This window comes from Thalia democratica, chromosome 3 (assembly GCF_965202585.1).
Source record: "Thalia democratica chromosome 3, ktThaDemo2.hap1.1, whole genome shotgun sequence".
NCBI classification, from domain to species: domain Eukaryota; kingdom Metazoa; phylum Chordata; class Thaliacea; order Salpida; family Salpidae; genus Thalia; species Thalia democratica.
The window spans coordinates 43,119,705-43,145,388 of NC_139167.1; the positions used below are offsets into that span (position 1 = coordinate 43,119,705).

The following is a 25,684-nucleotide window of genomic DNA, read 5'->3' on the forward strand; positions in this document are numbered from 1 at the left end:
GGCTAAAAAAACCTGAATGAGAAATTTTGATAAAAAACCAGGAATTTAAACAAAAATCACTAGAAAACCTATAATTTCCAACAAAAATCACTAAAAAACTTGGAATTTTATACAATTTTTACATGTTAAGTAGTAAAATTTTGATTTTAACACAAAAATTCTATCATAAAGATTAAAAATTTTTGACATCATCTAGATTTTTTTGATTAAAAAACACATCTTAAGTAGCTTTACAGTTTTTTTTTCAAAGTTATTATACCACTTTACACAGTTTTTAACCTTAAAATTAACTTTAAACTTAAAATAGACTTACCACAAAAACCCAAAACTTTCAAAAACCTCGAAGAAATTTCTCAAAAATTAGTGGCAACCCTGTATTAAATGGTTTGGTGTCAAATATGCATGAAGGGACACTTTTGCACAAAGACCCTTTTTTATAGGTTGAAATTTTTTAAATTTGCTTTTATTTTAACTATTTGTTACATCTATCCCTTACTCTCAGTCAGTAACTTTTCGTTTTTTTTATTAATGTATTTTCTATAATATTTTTGATTTTCTTGTTTTTTTATTTATAGTTTTTATCAGGTAATTTTAACTATCACTGTTACCCCTAACTCTTACCATGGGTCAGTAACTTATTTTTTCTTGTTTCTTGTTTTTTTATTAAATAATTTATATTTTCTCTTTTTACTTTAGTTTTTTTTTAACATTAGATTTTATTATATTTTTATTTTTTGAAAAAAATGACTCTTTGTGCAAAAGTTTTTGTGCAAAAATGTCTTTGTGCATATTTGACTCATTCCTTTCTTAAATATCCCTAAAACTTTTTCTTTTTGCTGTTCATCATCACTTGCAAAATATCCAGTGAAAATTTTTGATAATGGGCTTATAGCCCTTTTAGTTGTCACAATCCCCCCTTTGCAGCTTATGATCCCCTAAATTTCTGAAATGGCCAACTTTAGGAAACCCTGCTATAAACTATATAAGATAGACATAAAGACTGAAACATCAAACTCTGCTCTATAAAAGTGATTTAATAATTTTGATAAAAAACTTATAAATTGATACTAAAAATAATAGCTTAATATAGTTGTTTCTAATACCATCTCAAGACAAAAAAAGGGAGTTTTCCCTAGATTTTAGGCATTTCTTATTGATTTTCCTAGAATTGTTTTCCAAACTTTTAGTGGGAACTCAGTCTATTCTTATGCCATATAATAATTTTATAATCAGTACACTTGTTATAAAACTTTATTTATATAATTATCTATTAAGTTTAAGTCTATACAGAACATTTATCAAGTGTAATGTTAAAAAAAATATATATAGACTTCATTATTGTTACATCATAATAATTATAAAATTTTCAATTTTTATATTTATGTTTAACATTGTAAATAAACTTTAGCTTACTGATGTGTATATAAGGTTTTATATCTCATATACAAAACGGTCGTATAAACCAATGGTTTTTTATATAATCAAGTAAATATTTAGCTCCAATTCAATTTGTCAAGCACTATCGACCAGAACTTTTTATAAAAGCTTATAATATATATATATATATATAAAATAAGGTTAATGTTCAAACTTAAACACCTTCTACTGAGCCCACTTGAAGGGCTTTTAAATAATTTATTGAAATGGCGATTTTTAAAATTCTGGTACATATGTTTCATAAAGCTTTAATTTTTCATAAAGCTTTAATCATCAGCCAGTTAAATTCAAAATAAAAAGCACTGTACTAAACAAAGATACAAAAGTTATGCAAAAAAACAAAAAACAGTATGGCGTAATATTGTACATTACAAATATTCAGTATAAAAATCGATCTACCATCTAACTAATAACACAACTAAAATTAACAAATACAACAGTTAATTGACTATAAAATACTTAAAAATTTGTTGTATTTTAAGAGAAACTTTTTCATATGTCGACAAGACGATATAAATTCGCTCCTCTTATTTAAACAACCTTCCTTTTTTAACGCATACATAACGGCTGTTGATTCTTTTAAGCACAGCCTACAAACAGGGTTGTTACCATCTGCTATTGGCTGTGCTCTTTTTATCACCTCCCAAGTCAATTTAAAATCAAAGTTTTTGCGCTTAAGGCCGCAAACATACTTTAAAAGCTCAGTTTTATCTTCGTATACACCACCTTTAAAGGATTTTTTATGGTTGGCATACCAAAATCTGAATTGAGTGGAGCATAAGCAGATGTAGAACTTCTTTTCAAGGTCAGAGTTAACTGTTGCCTTGTAAATAATGTTCTCTGAGCAGCAATTGCCCCCCTTCAAATTATATTTACAACCACCGGCGCAATTGCACTGATTTTTGATTAAATTACTTTTGTTTAAAATCCTTTGATTATGTGACTTAATTAATCTCTCCAAATTTGCCATACATGAATAACTGATTTGCATATTATGTTTGTTAAATATCTTTGATATTTACAAAAATAACCCATTATCAGAGATATTTAACAAACATAATATGCGAATCAGTTATTCATGTATGGCGAATTTGGAGAGATTAATTAAGTCACATAATCAAAGGATTTTAAACAAAAGTAATTTAATCAAAAATCAGTGTAATTGCGCCGGTGGCTGTAAATATAATTTAAAGGGGGGCAATTGCTGCTCAGAGAACATTATTTACAAGGCAACAGTTAACTCTGACCTTGAAAAGAAGTTCTACATCGGCTTATGCTCCACTTAATTCAGATTTCGGTATGCCAACCATAAAAAATCCTTTAAAGGTGGTGTATACAAAAATGAAACTGAGCTTTCGAAGTATGTTTGCGGCCTTAAGCGCAAAATCTTTGATTTTAAATTGACTTGGGAGCCAATAAAAAGAGCACAGCCAATAGCAGATGGTAACAACCCTGTTTGTAGGCTGTGCTTAGAAGAATCAACAGCCGTTATGTATGCGTTAAAAAAGGAAGGTTGTTTAAATAAGAGGAGCAAATTTATATTGTCTTGTTGACATATGAAAAAGCTTCTCTTAAAATACAACAAATTTTTAAGTATTTTTTAGTCAATTAACTGTTGTATTCGTTAATTTTAGTTGTCTTATTAGTTAGATGGTAGATCGATTTTTGTACTGAATATTTGTAATGTACAATATTACGCCATACTGTTTTTTGTTTTTTTGCATAACTTTTGTATCTTTGTTTAGTACAGTGCTTTTTATTTTGAATTTAACTGGCTGATATTTAAAGCTTTATGAAAAATTAAAGGTTCATGAAACATATGTACCAGAATTTTTAAAATCGCCATTTCAATAAATTATATATATATATTTTTTTAATTATATAAAAACTATAATTTAAACAGTTGTTTCACACATTGAAATGTAAAATTTCATGTGATCGTCAGTTAGTTACAGTTTATTATAATAGTGAACAGAAATTTCGATTTTAGAATTTTATATATATATTGTGTATATATATATATATATATATAATTAAGTTATATAGAAAGTTTTGTAAATGTCTTAGTTCTATAAAGTATACACTAACATTATCTTTAACATGTTTTTTATATTAAACAGATATTAAAAATGAAACTTTTTTTTATATTATATCTTTGTATTGGTTTGGTACTCTGTGCACCAAGACAAGTCCCAAGAGCAACAGAGGAAACTCCAAGTGATGCTACAGATGAAATACAAGTTGAACCAACATCAGATGGATTAGTAAGTTTTTATAATTTTTTTACACATTTACGTTCAAATTTTATTATTTAATTCATAGCTAATTTTCATAAATCAATACTGACCTTCTAAATTTGATTAGAATAAGGTTGGCCATTATTAAAGTTATTTTTTATAACATTAGTTCTTATTTAAAATTTAGTTTATAGTTTTATACATAACTTCTAGTTTATATTTTGTAACATTATAAGTTTTTTAAAGATAATCTACTATTTCTAGACAGTTAACTAACAAACTAGATTTATATACTTAATTAGATATGTTTCAAAAGTTTCTTAAAATAATTTTATTTTGTGAAGATTTTAGATGTTAAATGACTTAATTTATTACTTGTAATTCTAAACTAATTAAAGTGATTTTAAACCTTGAATTATAAAAAAGGCATGTGCTGTAAAAACTTAATAATATACATTAGGTGTTAAGTAAATAAGTTTTTTTAAATTTAGTATGCATGTTTTACTTTTACTACTTGTAATTATTTCTGTGCATAAGTATATATTATATGAATTTTTATTTAGGATACAGGTCTTATGTATGATGGATACCTTAAAGAAATTTTAAAAGTCATTGAAAGTGATGAAAATATTAGAAAGAAAATGGAAGAAGCTAGTCTTGAGGATATAAGAGTTAGTTTGAACTATTTTATTAGTTTTGTATGTATTGATAATTAGAATTAGTTTAGTATGTACAAGCTGTCAGTATGAAAATGTATGATTTATTTTAAACTGGTAGCACTGTGGATCGAAATTGTGCTGAATTTGAAAAACGGTGAGGAGTTTTTTATAAAATCAGTAGTTGTAAATCTTGTTAAAAAATAATTTTATGTAGACTAAGATTATGTTAATTAAGTTTTTCAAACGTAATTAAAAATTAATTACTCAAAAAAAAAAAGATTTAAATTTTTAATTAGTAACTTCCTAAAATTTTTTTGTTGTATACTTTTTTTATTTTATCAAAAAATAAGATTAATTTTAACTTTAAATTGAAGTAACTTATTTATTTTAATAATTATTGTGTTTTCACAGTTTGTAAGTATTAAGTAAGTTTAAACATAAAGTTTTTTTTAATGAAAAATAACTTTAAACAGAAACTAATATATAAAATTGACATAAAATTTAAAATATGTCCCAAAGAGTATTTCTTTGTATTTGAACAATACATCGATGTATTTGAACAATACATCGGTTAAAACTGTCTAATTTTTTAAAATCTGAATTGCTTGGGTATTATTTTGTTGCTGTACTAAAATCTAATAAATATTTGTATTTTTTAATTATATTTTATGTATGCTTAAATTACCCAAAAATTACCCTAATCTCAGAAGTTTTTATAAGTTGAGATTAACAACATAAAAACCAGAAAAAAATAATTTTTTTTTAGCAAAATAGCCTAAAAAAAAAACTATAAAAATACTAATTAAACTTGTTTAGCATATTTTTATTAATTTTTTGAACTATGAAATTCTGAAAATAAATTGCAAAATAATTTTTTAACCTAATGGCATATTTAAATGAAATTGATTTATAAATTTAGATGGTACTGTATAATTATGGTGTTTGGTTTTTAAATGAAAGTTTACCATGATAATAGTATTTACTTAGTTAAGTAATAACATAAGTCAGGTTTAGGACGCTTTAGATAACTCATGCAAAATAAGGCTAGCTTGATATATTAGAAAAAATCAGGCTGACATCACTTGTTAAAATTACTTTGTAAAATTTAAACCTATTCTTTTTAAAAATTCTTCCAACTTTAAAAAAATTGCTTTATGATATTTAAAATTTCTAGCTTCGAAGCTTAACCTATAATTAAGTTTAAATTAAAAAAATTTATCTTCAAACTCTGGCTGCATCCAGTTATCTTTTGTAGTTACTCAGCATATTTATGGCCTATAATATGAGGGTAACCACAATATACAATATAAAGCCTGATTTTTTGTGATGTATCAAGATATACACTTATTAGCACATGTACCATAAACTTTTAATTATTTACAATAGGTTTACAGTTTGGTTGTATGCAACTTTCTAAAACTGTTTTCTGCATTGTTTTAGTTATTAATTGCAGTTTTGAGGCCAAAATAAACTATGTTGGTAATTTTTAACAATTAATCTTTTAAGTCCAAAAATAAATGTATAATTTTTTTTTTATTAAATTAATATTCTTAAACAACTAATTCTTGAACTATCTAGTTTATATATTATTTAAACTAGTAAAAACGTACTTTTTGACTGATAGAGACTGAGTATATTTTTAGTAGGTTAAACAATTAATAAAGTTTGAAGTTAGTAATTTATATGAATACTTCACCACAGAAAACTACTTAAGTTTATTTTTTAATAGTAAGAAATTTGTATATTAAAAGATTCTGTTCTATGTAATATTTGTTATTTCAAAATTCATATACATTTGCAAGATTTCTTAAATTGTATTATATGTTTGCAATTGTTGGCTATCTCCATTTAGTTTAAAAAAACTTTTTCTAAATACTTAAGTACTTCCTATAAGTTTATGTTAGTTTTTCAAATTACATAAAAATGCAAAACAATAGTTTTATATTTAAAACTAATAAAACGTTTGATTTTTCAGTCGGGAAAAATTAGTAAAGAAATTAATTTTCTTCCATATGAGTTGAGAGAAAAACTTAATGATATAAAAAAAGAAGAAATACACCGATTAAGAAAATTAGTGCAAGCGAAGAATACTGTAGAAAAAGGTTTAGTTAAATAGATATCAAAAATATGCGTATAATAGTGTTGTTTTCAAAGCATCTGATTAAGTGGTTTTATTGTAATTAAAGATATTTTTTTACTATTATATTATATACTTTTTGCACTATTTCTGTTATTTTGCTTAGTTTTATAAATTAGAAAAAATAAAAATTTACAAAGGTGGAAAAGTTCGCAGAAGTCAATATATGAAAGAAATTGCAGATCATCTTGATCATAACAACCCTCACTCATTTGAAGCTTCAGATCTAACAAACTTGATAAAAGCAGTAAGTTGTGTTTTTGTTTAACTTTTTGTATTTGTCACATTATACTTTATTTTAAGTTAACAAACTAAAAATGCATTTTGCTCTTCCAAAATAAATATTCTAGTTATTTTTTGAAAATATGAGCATATTTAATAGTTTATTTTGTACAAGATATTTATGATAAAGGTATAATAATAAAGTAATACGTATTATAAAGTTTGTCCTAATTATAAGGGTTCATTTGCATATAGTCAGTAGTTAATATTTATTATGTAGTTATTTCTTGAAACAAGTGTTAAAAATATACTGTCAACAAAAGTTTTAGTCTTGTCTATAAAATATTTAGCAAGCAAAACACAGTTTTTCATATAAATTGATGAGATTAAAAAGGTATTTTAGAAAGACTTAAAAAATTATAATTATACCATAAATTAGTACAATTTAGGGATAAGAATTAATGTTCTTTGATTTCTGATAAATTTTATTTGAAAATCAGTTAAAATAAAATGTATTTCATACTACTAGTATGAAGTACTCTGCCTATTTTTAAATACTATGAATGAAAATAATAAAATCTGTTTTATTCTAGTCTCAAAATTTTAATTTCTAATATTAGGCGACTAAAGATCTAGACACTCACGACCAAGAAAGAGAAGATGAATTTAAAAAGATGGAAATGGAGCAGGAGATGAGAAGAAAAGAAAAGCTAAAAAAATTAAATGAGGCTGACAAAAAGAAAGCAGAAGAAGAGTATATGAAGCAGATGCATGAAAATGTAGAGAAACACAAGACCAATCACCCTGTTAGTCATTATGTATTTAGTTACTAAATTTTTCAATTTCATTATAGAACAATGAAGTTTGAAATTTTTACTAAATACAAAAAATTCTTGATAACTCTTCATGTAATAATTAAAAATTTGTTTTAAAGAGAAAAAAAAAAAAAGTTTTTACTTTTAATTGAGTCAAATTACGACTGTGAGTTAGTTTAGGAGAAATAAGATAAAAAGCTTACTTGACTTAGTGAAGACATTGGTTCAGTTTTGTTGTATGTGTAATTATAACTTAGTAGTGCCTAAAAGTTTATTTTATGTAGTTTTGTTTTAAATGATATAGTTATTAAAATTATTATTTCAAGACTCACATTTATCTTTAGTGATTTTTTTTGATCCGTTTAATATTGTATGTATGTATTTTGTATGTTTGTAAAGAATTAAAAGTCTACCATATTTGTTATTCTAACTAATGTTTGAAATATCGCCAGTTAAAGGAGAGCTTCTCTATAGGGAGAGAAAACTAAATGTTGAATAAATAGAAATAACTGGAAATCTATCTCCTCCTACGTTTTTTGAAGTAAAACCTCAAATTTTCAGGAAATGTTCCTTGCACTACTTATAAAAATCTCTTGTAAAGGATTGTTAAATTTTGGAAAAAAGATTTATCTAAATGACTCAAAGAAAAATTCCAAAAAGTTTATAGAATTTATCTTTTTTTGTTCACCTTTTTAGTTTTCACCTCCCATAAAAACCTACTTTAATCTCGGACTTTAACCTACTATATTTCAAAATTCAAAATTGATTATTAGAAATTCTTAAAAAGCAAATTGTAGCTTAGTTAAAACTACACAAAATAAGATCAAGTTGTTTAAAAAGTTATTTACTTGCTATGACCTTAACTGCTGTCAATCCTAGATTAAAACTGCTATTTAGATTATGGCTTGATATTTAGTAATCCATTAAGATATAGTTAGTTTAAACTATGTTAACTATAAGTATAAAACTTTGTTTTTGATGATCTGTGTATCTACATTTAATGTAATTTGTACTTTACTAAATTCTATTGAGAGCTTATTTAGTTTTTAACATAAAAGTAGCAAATTTAAAATGGTGGCAGGGCAGTAAAGCTCAACTGGAAGAAGTTTGGGAAAAACAGGATGGTCTTGTAGATGAAAGTTTTCAACCTAAAACATTCTTCTTTATGCATGGTCAGTTGATTCATTGCAATCAACATTTCGTATTTGATTTAGTTTGATAATTTTATGTACACTATAGGATTCCTTTAGATAGCCTTACAATATGATAACATTTTATAAAATAAATTAATAGGAAAACATTAAGTTTACTTAATTTAAAAGTTGTTTTTCTTAAAAACATATACACAATACATTTAATAAATTTTTGATGTTTCATATAACTTTTGCGTTAATAGTTCTTAATATAGTGTAATAAGATATATTTAGTGTTTAGCAAATATAAATTAGGATTATAGCAGTAGTTATAAATTAAACTGAAACTGAGAAGTTTCATTTATTTCAAAATGATTATTTTAAACAGCAGATTAAACCACTTGCTTCTTGTTTTTGACTGAAATACAATTTTGTGTTTTTCTTAACAACTTAACATTTGCGAAAGTTATAAGTGAATTTGTTAAAGTACATGTAGCTTTTCAAAAGTTAATTGAAAGTTTCAAATCTTAAATAAACCAAGATAAAAATAAATAATGATTCAAAAAATACTAAATATCCAAAGTTAAATGGACAATATCTCAAAAGTTGAGATCAATGAGTCTTTTAGGCTGGTTGTAAATGTTACACATGATTTTCTTTTTTTAATTTGTGAGTTTTAATTTTTGACATAACTTTTCAAGTTTGATTTTATTTTATATTTTTGTATTACAACTTACAGATACCCGTTTTTCTTAATGTTTTATAGTAAAAAAGTTTTGTTTTTCTATTTTTCAGGTATAAAAACAAAATTTAATAAAGTATTTAAAAAATATGAAAATTGAGAATGCTTATATATTTAAAATACATACTTTTATTTTATGTATAGTTGATATAAAGTTATTTATATCACCTTCAACTGTTATGATTCTTTAATAAACTTCGAATATATTTTGATTGAAATTACTTGATGACTTTTTGTACCTTATATATTTTTATGTTATAAACTTTCTTACCAATAATTCATAGAATTATGAATTTAGGTTTATGTTGAAAGTTTGCAAATACATTACTGTGTATCTTTTAATATTGAAATGTTTGGTCAAGAGCTTACTATTGTTTTTTTTTTGTTTTATTCACTTAAATTGTTTATATCATGTAAAGAAAAAGTTTATTTGATTATTTTTTTTATGATTAGTTCTTTTTTGTCGTTTCAGTTTAAAAGCTAATAAGTCACGTGTTTATAATGTGACAGGGGTCAAGAGCGCAGTTGGAAGAAGTTTGGAAAGAAGAAGATGGTTTGGAAGACCAAGAATTTAATCCAAAAACATTTTTCAGAATGCATGGTTTGTCGCATGACGTCTTTACTACATCTGACTCACATCTTTTTATAATATTTATACCACGTTTTAATTATGTTTTAACAAAAAAAGTATTAACACAACTGAAAAGTTTTACTATTTTTGCTAACTTTTGTCAACTTATTGCTTATTGTTCAAAAATTATTGAAATGTTTAATGATGTTTTGTTATAAATGATCGTCATCTATGTGCGATAAATAATTATTTAAAAACTGTTATTTGTTTACGTATTTTATAAGTTTACATGATATTGGTATATGATAAATTAATCAATAGCTTTCTAGCTATCTTTTCTGTACTTTTACAACCAGCTTGACACGTATAAAATTGTTGCTACATTATTTTATTGGTTCTCTAAAGTTAAAAATATTGAAGTACATAGTAGAAAAAATTCGAACTTTATAAATACTTGTAAACAGATCAAAATGGAGATGGTTTTCTTGATCAAGTTGAGCTTGAAGCTCTTTTCATAAAAGATGTTAGTTTTTTTTGTGTAAAACTTGTATTAGATACAATATGTAGTTTTTGGTGAATATGTTCGCAATCTTTAAATTAGTTTAAGTTGTAAAATGTTTTTTTACAATTTAATGTTTTTTACAAAAAAATGTTAAAAACCAGCTTATAAGTTTTTATAATAAATTATTCTTAATCAAAAAACTATTTAGATTTTTTCATTTAAGTTCAATTCGTTCAAAATTTTTTTTTTTTCTAATATAGAGTTTCGTTTGTATAATTACTACATTTAAATTTCTATTTCAAACTACTGTTATAAAATATTAGTTAATCTTTAACACATTTTTTATGGAAAGTTTAGTTGTTTGTAAGAAACTTTTTAATTTAGCTAATTCTTTATGAATTTTAAGGTAACAATTTTTACCTAACAATTGATTATGGCAGTATCTGATTGACCAATAAAATAAAAGTTTTATAAAAGTTTACAAAATACATACTAGAATTTTAGTATACATCTTTGTTAAGTTTTATAGAATTATGCCATTAAACTTCTATAGAAAAATTCCTTGTGATTAAATACTTTATTAACAATAAAAAATCTGAAACAATAATTAGTATAAATAAATATAAACTTTCATATATAATATGATGTATAGTAAAGTGAGCTATAGGTCAATTTTTGCTACACCCCCTCCATCTCATTTAAGGTACTCTTCTTCTACCTTAGAGCAGTGGTCGGCACGGTGTACACTGGTGCACACTAGTGTACATGAAATTTCTTTTAGGGTGCACGAGACTTTTGGGGTGCATGAAACTTATTTTGGGGTACATGATTTTTTTTTTCGCGCAGAAAGTAAATTAAAGTTTATTTTTAATCTTTCTACATTTAAGACATATTCAACCTTGATATCTAATTGACCATTTTGTTGTTAATAAAACGACCATTTTTGTACTCTCCTAGCTCTATTCTGTTACCTTATGTAAAAATTCTTCCACCCTTAACCGCCCAAAGAAAAACCAAAGTGAGCAAATCTCATACATTCTTAAAACAAAATAAAACGGTTAGTATTCTATTAATGTTTAATTTTATTAGCTCTTATTGTTTAAAAGCGTTTTGCTACATTAAAAACACTATATTAATCAGCTTAATCAACTGATATTTGACCAAAAATTAGTTATGCCAAAAAAATTCAAATATGTTTTACTTATAAAAAAGTTAAAGTATAGGAAGGGTCAATAATATCAGAACTGTCACATACTTAGCTCTCTAATAATAAATAAGTCTAGTTTTATGAAAAACCTAGCTAGACCAACTGAGGCTAGTTTTAATATATTTACAAAAACTCATCTTGACTGAGACTAGTTATAAATTTATTAAAAATCTTGGGTTTATTTTGATATCTTTTAAAAATCTTCAACTGTTGCTTTACTTGAAATTTTTTAATTTGTAATTAATTATTAATATTTAAATAATTCAAGATCTATAAATGTCTAATTTTCATTGTAATTTAAATTAGTTTTTGCTTATACATACCACTCTTTAAGATTAGCTAGTGTACAAAGTCCAGTCTTTAGTCACTCAGGCTTATTTTCTGACTCAAAAGGGGTTAACATGTAATAGTGTCAAACTTACTTATTAAAACTAAAACTCTGGTTGTTGTAAAAATTAGATCATCGATATTAAAGTTTATAAAAATGGATAGGGTAAACTGGTAAATTTAAAGGTTATTAGTAAAAAAAAACGATTAAAAGTGTTTACATATTCTTAAACACTAGCGGCGCTAAAGAATGCAAATTGTGGTGCATAGAATTTTAATTTTGTGATTTAAGGTTCACGGATTCGAAATAGCGGGCCGACCACTGCCTTAGAGTACTCCACTCTCAATCTTTCCTGGCGCATTGAAACCTTTTAACCTAGTCAAGGCAAGTGGCCCCTTATTTTTTATGGGGACTGAAGGAGCAGGAATGTGCTCACTCAACTCATCTCTGTCAATCTTAAGTGTTTCATCGATATTGGCACCGTTGGAGTCTTCTGTAACCTCTACAGGAGAACTAGGATGTTGATGACGTACATTCCCCTTGGGTGAGTATAGTAGATTTTTCAGCCAACCATTGAAAACTTTCATTTCAATATTTATTGAGACTGGTTGTACAATCTTAGAAACCTTCTATTTATATGCTTCAGTCTCCCTGAGCCATCAATTCTCACCACAAACTAATCATGTGGAAGCTTTTTCATCACCTTTCCACTCCTGTCCCATTTAGGCGGAAAGGCACCGCCTTGGTTCTGAAGTAAACACCTACTGCCAACATACAGAAGTTGCAACTTCCTATTGTTATGGTTGATCGCTTTTGCTTTTTTAACGAATCTTGTACAAAGTGTGTCTTCTTTTAGTTTCTATGCTTCTCTCCATACAGGACGCACAGAAGATTAGAAAACTTTGTCCAGTTGTTTTTAAGTGCGAAACCATCTTGCAGCTGATGTCCGTATATAATTTCAGCTGGGAACACTTGACAGTCGCTGTCAGGGGTGTTCCTCAACTAAAGTATTGCACCCAAAAGTTTATCACTATCTAGGCTACCTAATTCGTTAACTTTAGATCTTTAAAGTGTTTTTGCTTGCTTTACAGCAACTTATACTCTTCCGTTTGATCTTGGATAATAAGCAGAAGCTATTCGATGCGTAACATCCATGTTTTTAAGAATTCTTTTGTTGAACTGGACAAGAATTATTGTTTACCATCGCTCGATATCTCCTCAATTACTCCAAACTAGGAAAATAAGTCTTGAAAGCACTAAATCAACCCACGCGAACCTGCTTGAGAGGTTCCGCTGGGTGTAGAAAATATTTCTAATCAGCCTGAAAATCTGTTGCCCACTACTAGAAAATGATTTCCAGCAAACTGGAAAAAATCTGCAAATATCTTTTCAAAAGGGCTTGTGGGAGGATCAGATAACTTTTGTTGTAATATGGTTGGTAGGCATCTTGAATTCTTTCCAATTTAAGTTGATTATCCCTGTTCTTGAAGTTAAAGCTTTTGTGTTTTTTCTGCGGTCTACTATAAGATCTGCCACCAGGATACCTTCTGTGGTGTCCATGGCTTGGTTCTCACATGTCTTTTGCATGAATTTTGAAGGGTGGTTTGAAAATGTTGTAACCAACTCAGTGGAAGCCTCTGGGTCTGTTCCTCCTATTGTTTTCCGACCCGGCAATGATCTCTGGGGCATTTTGATACCAATTCCTATGGGTTTCTTCATTGACAGCACGTTGTTGCGCATGTTCCACAGGAAATCCCTGCTGTAAATCTTTGTTTGCGCCGTCTCTGGAACTTTGCTCGTTGGGCAAGCGTAGGTTGTATCGTGTGAGTTCAGCTAACTTTGATCTTTTTCATTCAATTTCGCAACAAATTTAGAATGCTGATGAGACAGCTGAGAACCAATAATGGGGAAATCTCTATTGACAGTTAGGAGGTCAACCATTGTTTCATACGAAAGAAAAAAACAGTTACTGATTCGCTGACATAGATGATACCATTGCAGCTGGTTACCTCATTCTTTGGAGATGCTCCACTAAAAGTAGCTTTGAAAGCTCCTAAATGTTCACTGGAATTTTATTAGCAGCACGAATCGTCATTGATACAGGAAGTAAATCATTTTTACTTCCTCCAGCATCTTAAAAGTCTTTCCATCCCCAAAGATTTGACTGTGCACCAGTATCAGCTAATGCACATACCACAATAAACTTGTTTGTGCCGTATTTAGTAACTTTGATTGATGCACGTGGACGGTCTAAAGATTTGGTTCTGCATATTTTCTTTCTTTCAAATGTAATGTTGTCCAAAATAATCCGCTTATTAGCGTGTAATGACATTATCTGGGTATCCTGTTGCATATAACAGGAACTCCCATGTTGCATTTGAACAGCATTAACCTTCTTTAAAAATTTGCGCCAACAAGACAAACAGTATCTAAAAGGTTTTTAATCTAAGTTCCTCTTTGTATAAATGGATAGAATAACTTCTTACAGCACTGACAAGGGACATACTGAGACTTATCCCCCACATTGAAACTTTTCTTATTCAGAAGTTGAAATTAAGATACCGCTGATACAGTACGAGAGTTCTTTATTGCATGTCCACCCATTTCTTTGTTTTCAATAAAGGAAACTATATCGAACGATGACCTAGATAATATATCTTCAGTACTAAGAACTTCCTTTCTATTATCATCGTCACCTATACCTGCAAGCATCACGTCTTTAATTGCTTCTTCCGTATAACTTGTCATATTCTTCTTACCACATTTACACTCACTGACTGTTGTAAAATAACAAGTTTATGCTTTGCTGCGAACTCGGGTTGCAAATGCTCTTAATGCAAGCTCATAAGTTTTGCCCTTTTGACCCCAATTGTAACTTTTATGACCGCTACTGGCTCCATCAGTTTAGCCATCAGCCTAAGATCATTTGCCAACATAAGATCGCAAAGTTTGTCATGCGCGTATTGAAAAAGCTGTATGTTTGCACATTGGCTGCTTATATTTGACCCAGTTTTGAATAGCTCCCACTTGCGAATGAAGGCGAGCCATGTTTCTTGGCTGGTCCCCTGGTCAACTCTTGACCTAACCAGTTGAGGTGCGTTTGGCATCATAACAGCTTTTGATGACCAATAATTTTTCTCATGTTCTACTTTGTGCAGGTCAAGAAGTCTGCAAACTGTATCACATTGGTGATTTGGCGTTTTGTAGTTGCATCCACGAATTGGGCATTTTGTTACAACTATTCTTATAGGAAAAAAATGATTTTCTTGAAGAAAAACTCTTTGTGTTTAAATAGTTTACTAACGTTGAAAAATCAGAAAAGTTAATAAATATAAATATAAACACTCATATGTAATATGAACACTGATGTATAGTAAAATGAGCTATAGTTCAATTATGCTACAACTTCATTTGCTTTGATATTGTCGAAACAGCTGTCAGCTACATTTAAATATAGGTATTTTATAAATAAAATAAGTAATTATCTCTGCAACAAATGTTGCATTTTCAATTAATAAACAATTCTTAATACCAGGGTGACCTGGAATTTGACAAGTTAGGCAAAAAAACCTCCAAGTTGCTTAATAAGTATCATTTAGTAAGGTTTAATGTTTTTATCTAATCATGGTTTGTAGTTTGGTTTTAGACTATGATAAAACCATACAAGTTTTTTAAAATTTAAGTATTCTAATATCTCTGTATTATTTAATCAAGTGTTTTTGTTACCTTTTGTTGGTTAAATTTTTTTTTAGCCTTATGTCATCTATACTTTTTAGGCTTTGTTATTTTCTTTTTCATAGCAAAACACTGTAATTAACAAAATATATATCATAAGTTTATTAAAGATAAAACTAGAAATAATTTTCAGGTTTAACAAAAGCTATTTTTTTTAAAGCACTAAATACTTTAGGGAGGCTATCAGTATCAACAACTTGAAGATGCCAGTATATAATATAAAGTAAACAAATTTAGTAGTACTATTACTGTATCGTTCAAGAAGTTTAAATCTTTCAAAAAACACCTTTTTTAACTTAAGATTAGTTAAACTTATAGAAAATTTTCAAAAAAAGATGTACTTTTTAAAACTGGAAGAAATTTTGAAAACCTAGAGAAATTTTTGCCCAAAACGTTTGGCCACCCTGTATGTAATATGCACTTATGTATAGAATAAAAGTAAAATCGAACAAATAAACTATGTGAATTAGATTATAGTGCGTACAGTGTTTCACCTTGCCTAAAATTACAATTATATATATATGCATATATTTTTTTATTTAAATCTAAAGTGTTATTTACTTTTTGTCGTAAAATAGTTCTGTGATATTTGTAGTATTATAAAGCATCTTAAAAATGGTTTGTTTTTTAATGTGATCTTTAAGGTAGTTTCTTAAAATTAAATTAAACTTTTTAGTTGGATCAGGCATATTCATCGATGAAAGATGAGCACAAGCGAGACGTCCGCATGGAAGAAGAAAAAAGAAGAATGAGAAATCACGTTTTAAAAGAAGTTGATACTAATAAAGATAAATTGGTCAGCTTGGACGAGTTTATGAGATACACTGACACCAAAGAGTTCGACACTCCCGAGAAAGACAGCTATAAAGTTAATATAACATTTAATTATTCAGACTTATTGTTCATAAACATTTACTAACATTTGTAAACTTGTTTTTAAATAGTTTTTTTTTGGCAATTAATTGTTGCATGAATAATTATGAAAAATACTAATTTACATGTTTCAGTTTAACTCAGGCTAGTTTAAAATTAACAAAATTCTGTCTAATATCTAATATTCAGCCTTTGGAACTAAATTCGAACTAGCCTGAGTTTCATTAAAAACTTCTAAACAAGCATAAGACTTAAAAAAAGCCTCAGACTAGTTTTTGTGGCTTTAAAATTTACTTTATTTCTTTAAAATTAAGTTTTGTCATTTTGATACCAAGTTCTTTTTTTTAAATAATGGTTGTTTTTAGTAATCAGCTTTATTAGCAATTAAGTTTTTAATTTTTTGACTCTAACTACTTGTGTTTTAATAATTGAATCAGACTAGTAACTTTTATGTAACTCAGGCTGGTTTTTTCTGCAAAAAGCTTGTAGTTCGCTCAATGTTTTTTATTCATTTAGTTTTTAATGATTGTAATTAAAGAGTGTTTAATAAAATGCTTATGGATAGTGTTAGCCTTAATTTTGTTAATTATTATAAAAAAATAAATGTTTTAGTTATAGAACAAGTAGTATGTATTATTTTTAATTTTACTTGACTATACTATTACTATTATGTCATTGAAGTAATGAAAATAGTTTACTTAATAACAACATTTGTATATTTTTAGCAAAAAGATACACACTATTTCCTTAATCAAGGTTTAAAATATAAAGTGTAATGGTCACGTAATTGAAAAAATTAAATCTTTTTATTCTATTTTATACTTTTTTCAGTCCATAGATGAACTGCTGTTAGAACACGCTCTTTACACTGCTACTGAATTAGACAAATATCGAGATGAAATTAAGAGGCAAGAAGATGAAATTCGTAGAAAACTCGATACTCTGAAAGAAGAGGCAAAAGCTTTAGGTAGTTTACGTCAGGATATTAAGAACGAAAAGCAAGAAAAACTGACTGTTAGTTTTATTTTTAATTTTTTATTTAGAACCAAATCATGCTTATAAAACTAACTGTAAGTGTAAGTAAAAGCTATAAAACGAAATGTAATGAAAAGTTACAGTTAGAACTAACTTGGTTGATTATTATCTAACATAAAATAACTTATATGATTTTTGAAATAAAATATTTTTTTAATAATTTTTGTTGTTTTCACTATTTTAATTTTTTTTAATGCATTGAAGCTATTAAATTAAAGTACTTGCTACAGGTTATTTTGTTAAGTAAGAATAACTAAATCGTATGTTATTTTATTCATGCTATGTAATTTATATGAAGAATTAAAAAGACCTTTTAAGACATCATAAACTTCTAAAGTGTTGAATATTTTCTTATTGCTCTAGCTAACATACAACCTTCTAAATTTAAGAGGTCCTGTGATAGTTATATAACACTTTTTATGTCACAATCATGTTTATCGATGTTTAAAACTTTGACTCAAAAAATCTACCCTATAAATAAATAAAAAATTGTCCTCATCAAAATTTTTTCTATTAAAAAACATATTTAAAGTAGCTTTACAGTATCTTTTCAATGTTTTTATAATATTTATCACAGTTTCTAACTTTAAACTTAACCTTAAACTAAAATTAAACCCAAAAATTTGTACTTTTAAAAATCTGGAAGAAATTTGAAAAACCTGGCAAAAATTAAGTTGCATTTCTGCAATGAAAAGAAATGAAGCCCACAAATTGTGGCTAGATTTAGAGAAAAGGTTAGTTAAGGGGCAGCAGATGAGAACAATTTAAATAATATGAAGCAAGTGGTTTTAACTGCCAAGAAAATGAAGCGGGATGCAGACCAGATGAAGGAAACCATATCTTCATTAGATCATGAGATTAAAGTGTAAATAAACAGACGGAGAAAATACATTTTAGTACATTTAAAAAAAAAACAGTGTTTGATTAAGTTCTTTATTGTTTTAAGGTTTTAATTGTAAAAGTTCTTATGTTTTAATGTTTTAGTTTAGAAAATTCGTTATTAAATTAGGTTTTAATTGTAAAAGTTCCTTATATATTTCGTTTATTTAGATACATTTATGCTAGGAAATGCTTAAAAATTGTGTCTTTAATCAGACAAGCTGTGTTTATAAGGTAATGTTACAAGTATTTTGCTGATAGAGCTCTTTATTGCAAATACATCAATCATAAATAGATGGTTCAAGTGATTTAATGGAAGTTAGATGATTGAATTCAGCAAAAAAACTGTTGTTTTAACCTGTATTAATATTAGATTGAAAGCTTTATATAGTTTCAAGTGTTACATTATGTATTTTAGAATGAAATTAAATTAAGAGTTTGATTTAGAAAAGTCAGGAAAATTGTAGTAAAACGTCAGGAAAAGGTCAGAAAATTTTTCTCAGTCTGATCTGTGGCAACCCTGAAAGATGTTACTCACGATCCTGTCAGTGTGACAGTGTCTACATTGGGAGAACTTCTCAGAGATTCCATCTGAGAAGGGATCAGAATGTTTCAAAATCCCTCAGAATCTGGATGGCCAATAGAGTAGGGTTACCAAAAAACTTGAAAACCTGGAATTTGACTATGTAGGCTAAAAAACCTGGAAAAGCCTGGAATTTGAGTAATTTTGAAAAAATAAACCTGGAATTTTAAACAATTTTTACATGTAGAAAAATTTATATTTGGCACAAATATTCTACTATATAGATAAAAAAAATTGTAATCATCAACGTTTTTTTATTAAAAAACACATTTGAAGTAGCTAGTATCTTTTCAATGTTCTCATACTATTTAACACAATTTTTTACCTTAAACTTAACTTTAAACTAAAAATTTATCCAAAAACTTGTACATACTTTTAAAAACTTGGGAAAATTTGCCAAAATCATTTGGCAACCCTGGATAGAGGTGATTAAGCGACCAAAAGTACTTCGGCAATTAGAGATCACTTACTTAACTGCCCGAAATGCTCCAAACATTATAATGGCAATTTTAACTAAAGGAAGTTACATATATTATTTAAGTGTTTTAGAATCTCTTTTTATAAAAACCTATAAGCCTAAGCTTTGTAAACAAAAGTTAGTTTACAATACCAACTTGTACAGACTGTTATAGTTTTTTTATTTTTTAAATAAATTTTGTTTTAATATTTCGATTTAGTTTACTTTAAATAATGATTTTTATTTGCGTAAGTATATTTTAGTGTAATTGTGCTGAAACTTTAATTCTTTAATACTATAGTCACTTTACCCTCCGACTATAATTCTTCACACCTTTATATGTTAAGTTCCAAGTTTAATTGGAAGCCTGTATTCAAATCACAGATAAACCGTGCTTTTTTACCTACTACGCCCAAGAGAGCTAGTAGGTTTTTTACTGCAGGTTTATACTTAGCATATGACTACCTTGTTGTTTTACATTTTAACTTTCACATATAACACAATTTACTTATTAAATATATAAAATATCTGTAAGGGATATTTAAATTAAACAGCCGACTCCTACTTTACCAATTAATTATTTTATTAATTATAAAATACAATATATATTTAATTCAGGTCACTATGATTTTATGTATGTCGCTGTAAATTAATTATCGGTCAGTACATTGTAAGCCTAGTAATAATTATTTTTTTTTGTGCTTTGTTTTTCCTTAAAGTTTAATTTTTTTCCTTAAAGTTTAATTTTTTCACTCTTTGATTTTTACATTTGAACTAAATCTGCTTTCTAATTCTATATAACTTTGATTCAATCATTACTAACATTCAATATATAATATACATGTTACACCGAGTTTCTGTGACTTTTATTGCCTTCAGCGCCGTTAAGTTTTATTGAATTTTATTGATTTACTAACTGATGGTTAATGTTTTATTTTTGTTCAGAATGGATAACATAAAAACAAAATTAATGTTCTTGAAGTACAAATTGAATAGTTTAGGTGGCCTCATTTACATTGTGACGTAATTATTAGTTGTAAAAATGTATTTTTTTCGTTAGTTAACAACCGTAAATTTTGATTTAGTTATCTTTCCTATTAACGTAAGTTGTTTGTTTATATTATATTTTGTTGTGTAATTTAGCTTACTTATTTATTTTAGACTTAATAATTACAAATATCATATAATTTTATAACAGTCGGATTTAATGTTAAGTATTTCATCATATAATTTTATAACAGTCGGATTTAGTGTTAAGTATTTCATCTATTAATAACTATTATATGTAGAATATATCTTATTTTAATGAAAACATATATACACCTACTTTATTCTATGCTTCTATTCTCTCATTACAGTAATTATTTTTTTACAGAACCCAGTTGAAGTGTGTTGATTCGTTGACACACAGAAACATATGTTGGTAGAATAAAGGAAGATTACTGTATAATTTGTTTTTATTTTTACTATAGTTTTATTAATTTTAAATAAGTACATTAACTAAATTCTGATAATTATATTTTACTTCAAACGTTTTCATAGCTTTTTTATTATTAATATTATTTACGTTTATATAATTTTAAAACTTGTATGTAAATAAGGGTGCATCTTTTGCCCGGCATTGGAATTCCACTTAGTACATTTTATGTAGGTGGGAAATCACATAAATAGACAGCACAAAAAAAAAAGATACCTAGCTTTTACCACCGTCACGCTATTTACATTTTTCTGAAAACAACCCCAATGTAAATTGTATGGGACCTTGAAATTTTGACCTTTGAATATTTGGCTGAACATTTTTTACATGTAGTAATCATCACAAAAACACAATCTACGCGTTTTCAAACTATTTGAAGAAAGTTGCATTGAGGTATTTTTAGATTTTCTGTATTTTTTTATAATTTTCGTTATTTTTAAGTTTTTTGAAGAAACCAAGAAATTTCTTCAAGAAACTTTCTTTAAATTGTATGAAAACGCGTAGATTGTGTTTTTGTCATGATTCCTACATGTAATAAAATTTCAGCCAAAGTTCGAAAGTAGAAATTTTAAGGATCCATCAAATTTACATAGGGGTTGTTTTCAGAAAAATGTAAATAGCGTGACGGTGGTAAAAGCTAAGAAGCTAATTTTTTGTGTTGTTTATTTATGTGAATCGCCACGCACAAAAAGTTAAGACTAATTATTGAGGAGCAACATATGCACCTTAATGTATATACTTTATTGTAATATCCTTTTACCATCTTAAGTTTTATATTTTTACTTACGTATGCTTGAAAAGTCTTGTTTATTTACCAACTTATTTTTTAAACTGTATTTATTTCACTTATTTTTTTAAACTCATTATGACCTATCCATTATCTAGCTTTAAACATGTTAATATTATATTTTATAGCTTAGTTAAACACAACAGTAGTTGATTAGTGTGTTAAAAAAAAAATTCTACTTAATAAAACTGCATTGTTTTTTTTCGATATTTGTTATAATTTTCGCATATCTAAAAAAAATTTTTAAATACAATTATTTAAGAAAAAAATAGCTAACTCACAACTAGTATTATTAGTTCAATGTTATAAAACTTTTTTTAAATTGTTATTTATGACTTTTGTTCATACTTATACACTAAATAAACAATAATACTTACTTATTGATAAAAATAAATTAAGGATGGTGAGATAGATGCAACTGAAGCCAGTGAATTAGAAGTAAAGAAAGAGATTATGAAAGCACAAGAAGAAAAAGTTCAAACTCTTCATAAAGAGCTTCAACAGCAAAGTAAAGATGTGGTTGAAATGAAGCGAAAAGTTAAAACGGTAAGATTAAAGTTTTTGGTTGCTCTAGACCAGTGGTTTTAACGGTTATTTAAATTTTTGTACACTAAAAAAAGAAAACTCTGTGCACCCCAATCTCAAAACTCCCAAAAAATATGCCGAAGACTTTTTTTGCTCTTCATCAGAAACTCCAGAATATCTAGTGTAAGTTTAAAATAAATTTCCCGAATGTCTAATATAATTTTCAAAACTTTACTAGAACATTTAGTGTATATTGAAAATTTTCACAGAATATCTAGTATAAGTTTCAAAACTCCCTAAAAATATGCCGAAGACCTTTCTTTTTTGCTCTTCATTAAAAAATTTAGAATATCTAGTGTAAATTAAAAAAAGTGTTTGGTTCGCACCATGAAGACCACTGCTCTAGACAATAAAAAAATTCTTCTAGATATTTAAATATTAGTCATGTAGTTTTAATTTAATTCAAATTATTTAATGTTCTATACCGGTAATATTAAAAATAAATAAAAATACTTCATAACTATAACTGAAAAAGGTCTTCGCACATAGAATTTGTATGTAAAATTTAATTTAACTGAAACTAAATAAATTGAAAAAACCTAGTTCTACACATAAGTTTGCTACAATTTATATTCCAATTGGTTTTATTTTATTTACCAAATTTTGTTCTAATACACATAATTGTTTCATATGTTCACTAATAGTTTAACCAAAAAAAATTGGCAACTGGGAGTTTTGGTCATTTAAAGATTTTATTTTTAATAATTTTAATGATTTTTGACTGGTTACTTTTTATTTACATGGTTTAATTGTAAGCATTAAAATTCAACTACTTTTATATGTGATAGGACACCATGTGCATTGTGCAAGTATACTATTTTATTTTGAATATTTAATTTATTGTATTGCTTATTTAGCAATGCTTAGTATTTGTTAAAAACCGATTGGAAGGCAAGTGAGTCAAAATTTAATACTAAGTTGTTTAACTTTGTACATTTTCTATTAAGAAACTTTTATAATGAAGCTAATTAAATTATTAACAAATGTTTAAACAGCATGAAAGATCAGAGAAAGTCATAACTGGAATACTTGATAATATAGATAAACAACCTGAAGATACAAAACAAGCCTACATTGAAAAGGCCCACAAAGAGTTAGAAAAAGTTAAAGAGGCTCAAGCAGCTGTAGAAAACAAGGTTTTTTTTTATGAATTAATTAGCCTGCTACCTTAGCTTAATCTAAAAGATAATTTTGTTTACGATAATATTATAAATTTTTTTTTTTTTTCAGTATAAAAAAATCATAATCAATGTTTTAAGTTTTGTAACTAAGTTCTAATTATATCTTACAGTTTTACTTAACTTTAAATATTTAATAGAATAAAATCCAAAATATCCAGTTTGAAATTTAATGGGCCGCGATGTTGCATACAAACTTTATTGTAACGCAAAACGAGCTATCTATAAATAAAGTTAAATGGAATTTTTAATAATTGTATATATAAAACTGTTTTAGTGCAGTCTACTTACTATTACAACACTTTAGTATGATTGTAAATGTTTTAATATTTATATGGTGTTGTACATGAGAACAGGTTTAACTTATTTAAGCCATTATTAAGAGATAAAACTTTTTTGTATTAATTACTTTAAATTGAACCAAAAAAGCGTATATATAATGTATGCTAGTTGCAGATGTAGCTAATAAAAGTTTAATGTAAGCTTTTGTATCTAATTAATATTATTAACTTTGTGTAACTTATTAAAGCTTAAATATATACATATTAATGTTACTTATAATTTAAAAGTAACATTATAAATTCTAAGTACAATTAAATTCTAATACATAATAATGTTATGTATAGTAAGATATCAAGAAGTGAATTTTTAGGATGTGAAAGATTTAAAATTCGAAAATGTGATGCCTAAAAAAGAAGAGGTAAACAAAGCAGAACAGGAATCAAAAAGACAAATGGAAGTCCAATCAGCCAATCAAGCAGCTCAAAATGTACTATAATGGAAAGCTTTCGTCAAACTATAAATTCTTTTTTTACAGTTGAACTAGACTTGAAACGTACTTTGATAATAATATTTTTAATTTTTAAAATAAGTGCTTCTATGATTTGTTTATAACTCTTTACGACTTTAAAACTTCTAAAGCACAAACTTTGATTTTACACCCTTCGTAAATTATTATTTTATTTAAACTTTTCAGATCTAAGGCTAAGGAGGTTTTAAATATTTGTACTAAGTTTACACAATTTATTTTGAGATTATGGTTTACGTTAGTCTGCCTAAAATTGTATTCTTAAGCAGTCAATATTTCATTCCCTCGTTTATGTTCTGAAATGCAATATAACTTTATTTATTTTACACTTGATCTGCTATTTTTAATTTCTATAATTAGCAAGATCTTGAAAAAGTTTTAACTTATGATGTTGTTGTAAGCTATTACAATTATTTGTTTAAATATATGAACTATAGTTGTTGAATTTATTATGTCAATTAAACTGAATAAATTTCGGCACAAAAACAATGTCATTACTTAAAATTTTTCATGTGATGTACTTTAAAGCAAAACATATTGTCATACTTAAAGTAGTGTTGTAAAAACGTTTTTAACTATCTAGTCTTCTAAATAATAATAGACTAGATAGCAATAAAGAATTTTTACAATATGAAATTTAGAAATAAGTTCAAAGATTTCTTCATTTTGACTCACAGATGTTAAGGGACATTATAAAGTCTAAAAATTTTGTTTTTTAAAATAGTGTTACTTATTTTCTGATAAAAATTTACTGAAAAAAGTATTTTTTTCTAGTTTATACTTATAGAAGTTTATCTTTATACTTTTCCAAACTTTCTAAGATTAGAAAAAAAAAAAGATTATCATCAACAAAATCGTACTTTTAAAAGTATTTTTGTAATTCTCTTAAAATTTAAATTAAAGTCCTTAGTACAGGGTTTATACGAGTCAGGCTAAATTCGTTTTTTTTTTTGGAAATTTTGCTAAAATGTGAGTTGAAAAGATTAAAGTTTTATGAATTATTAAAATTAGTTTTGTATAATCTATCATTTCGGAGTAGATTACCATATTGAGAATTAATTTTTTATAAATTTTTGTTTTTTATGGCCATTTTCTAAAAAAATGTCAGGTTTTGTCAGTACAAATGATTAAAGTTTTTTGAGGTTCTATAAGGAGTTTAAAAATCGATATGTTTTTATTTTAATATTATTAAATTTTATTTTCTCACTATGAAAGTTTTTGTAAGTTAAATTTTATTAAAATCAAGGCATCATTAGCAGATTTCCCAGTACAGATACTAGAAAATTTTGAGTATTTA

General features: G+C 26.5%; 1 protein-coding gene across 2 annotated transcripts; it reads left to right on the plus strand.

Moving 5' to 3' along the window:
* The first annotated feature begins 3,561 nt into the window (after nucleotides 1–3,561).
* Nucleotides 3,562–24,867, plus strand: LOC145831194 (nucleobindin-2-like). Of its 2 annotated transcripts, none has more exons than XM_082938329.1 (12): nucleotides 3,562–3,701; nucleotides 4,238–4,345; nucleotides 6,309–6,435; nucleotides 6,611–6,717; nucleotides 7,313–7,498; nucleotides 8,589–8,679; nucleotides 10,418–10,476; nucleotides 16,402–16,593; nucleotides 17,430–17,612; nucleotides 22,216–22,362; nucleotides 23,397–23,537; nucleotides 24,232–24,867. In XM_082938329.1, exons 1-12 carry the CDS (start codon nucleotides 3,567–3,569, stop codon nucleotides 24,355–24,357), a joined length of 1,602 nt encoding a protein of 533 aa, XP_082794455.1. In that variant the 5' UTR covers nucleotides 3,562–3,566; the 3' UTR covers nucleotides 24,358–24,867. The 2 variants fall into 2 exon arrangements, with proteins under 2 accessions (XP_082794455.1, XP_082794454.1); XM_082938328.1 differs by lacking the exon at nucleotides 8,589–8,679 and adding an exon at nucleotides 9,893–9,983.
* The last annotated feature ends 817 nt before the right edge of the window (nucleotides 24,868–25,684 follow it).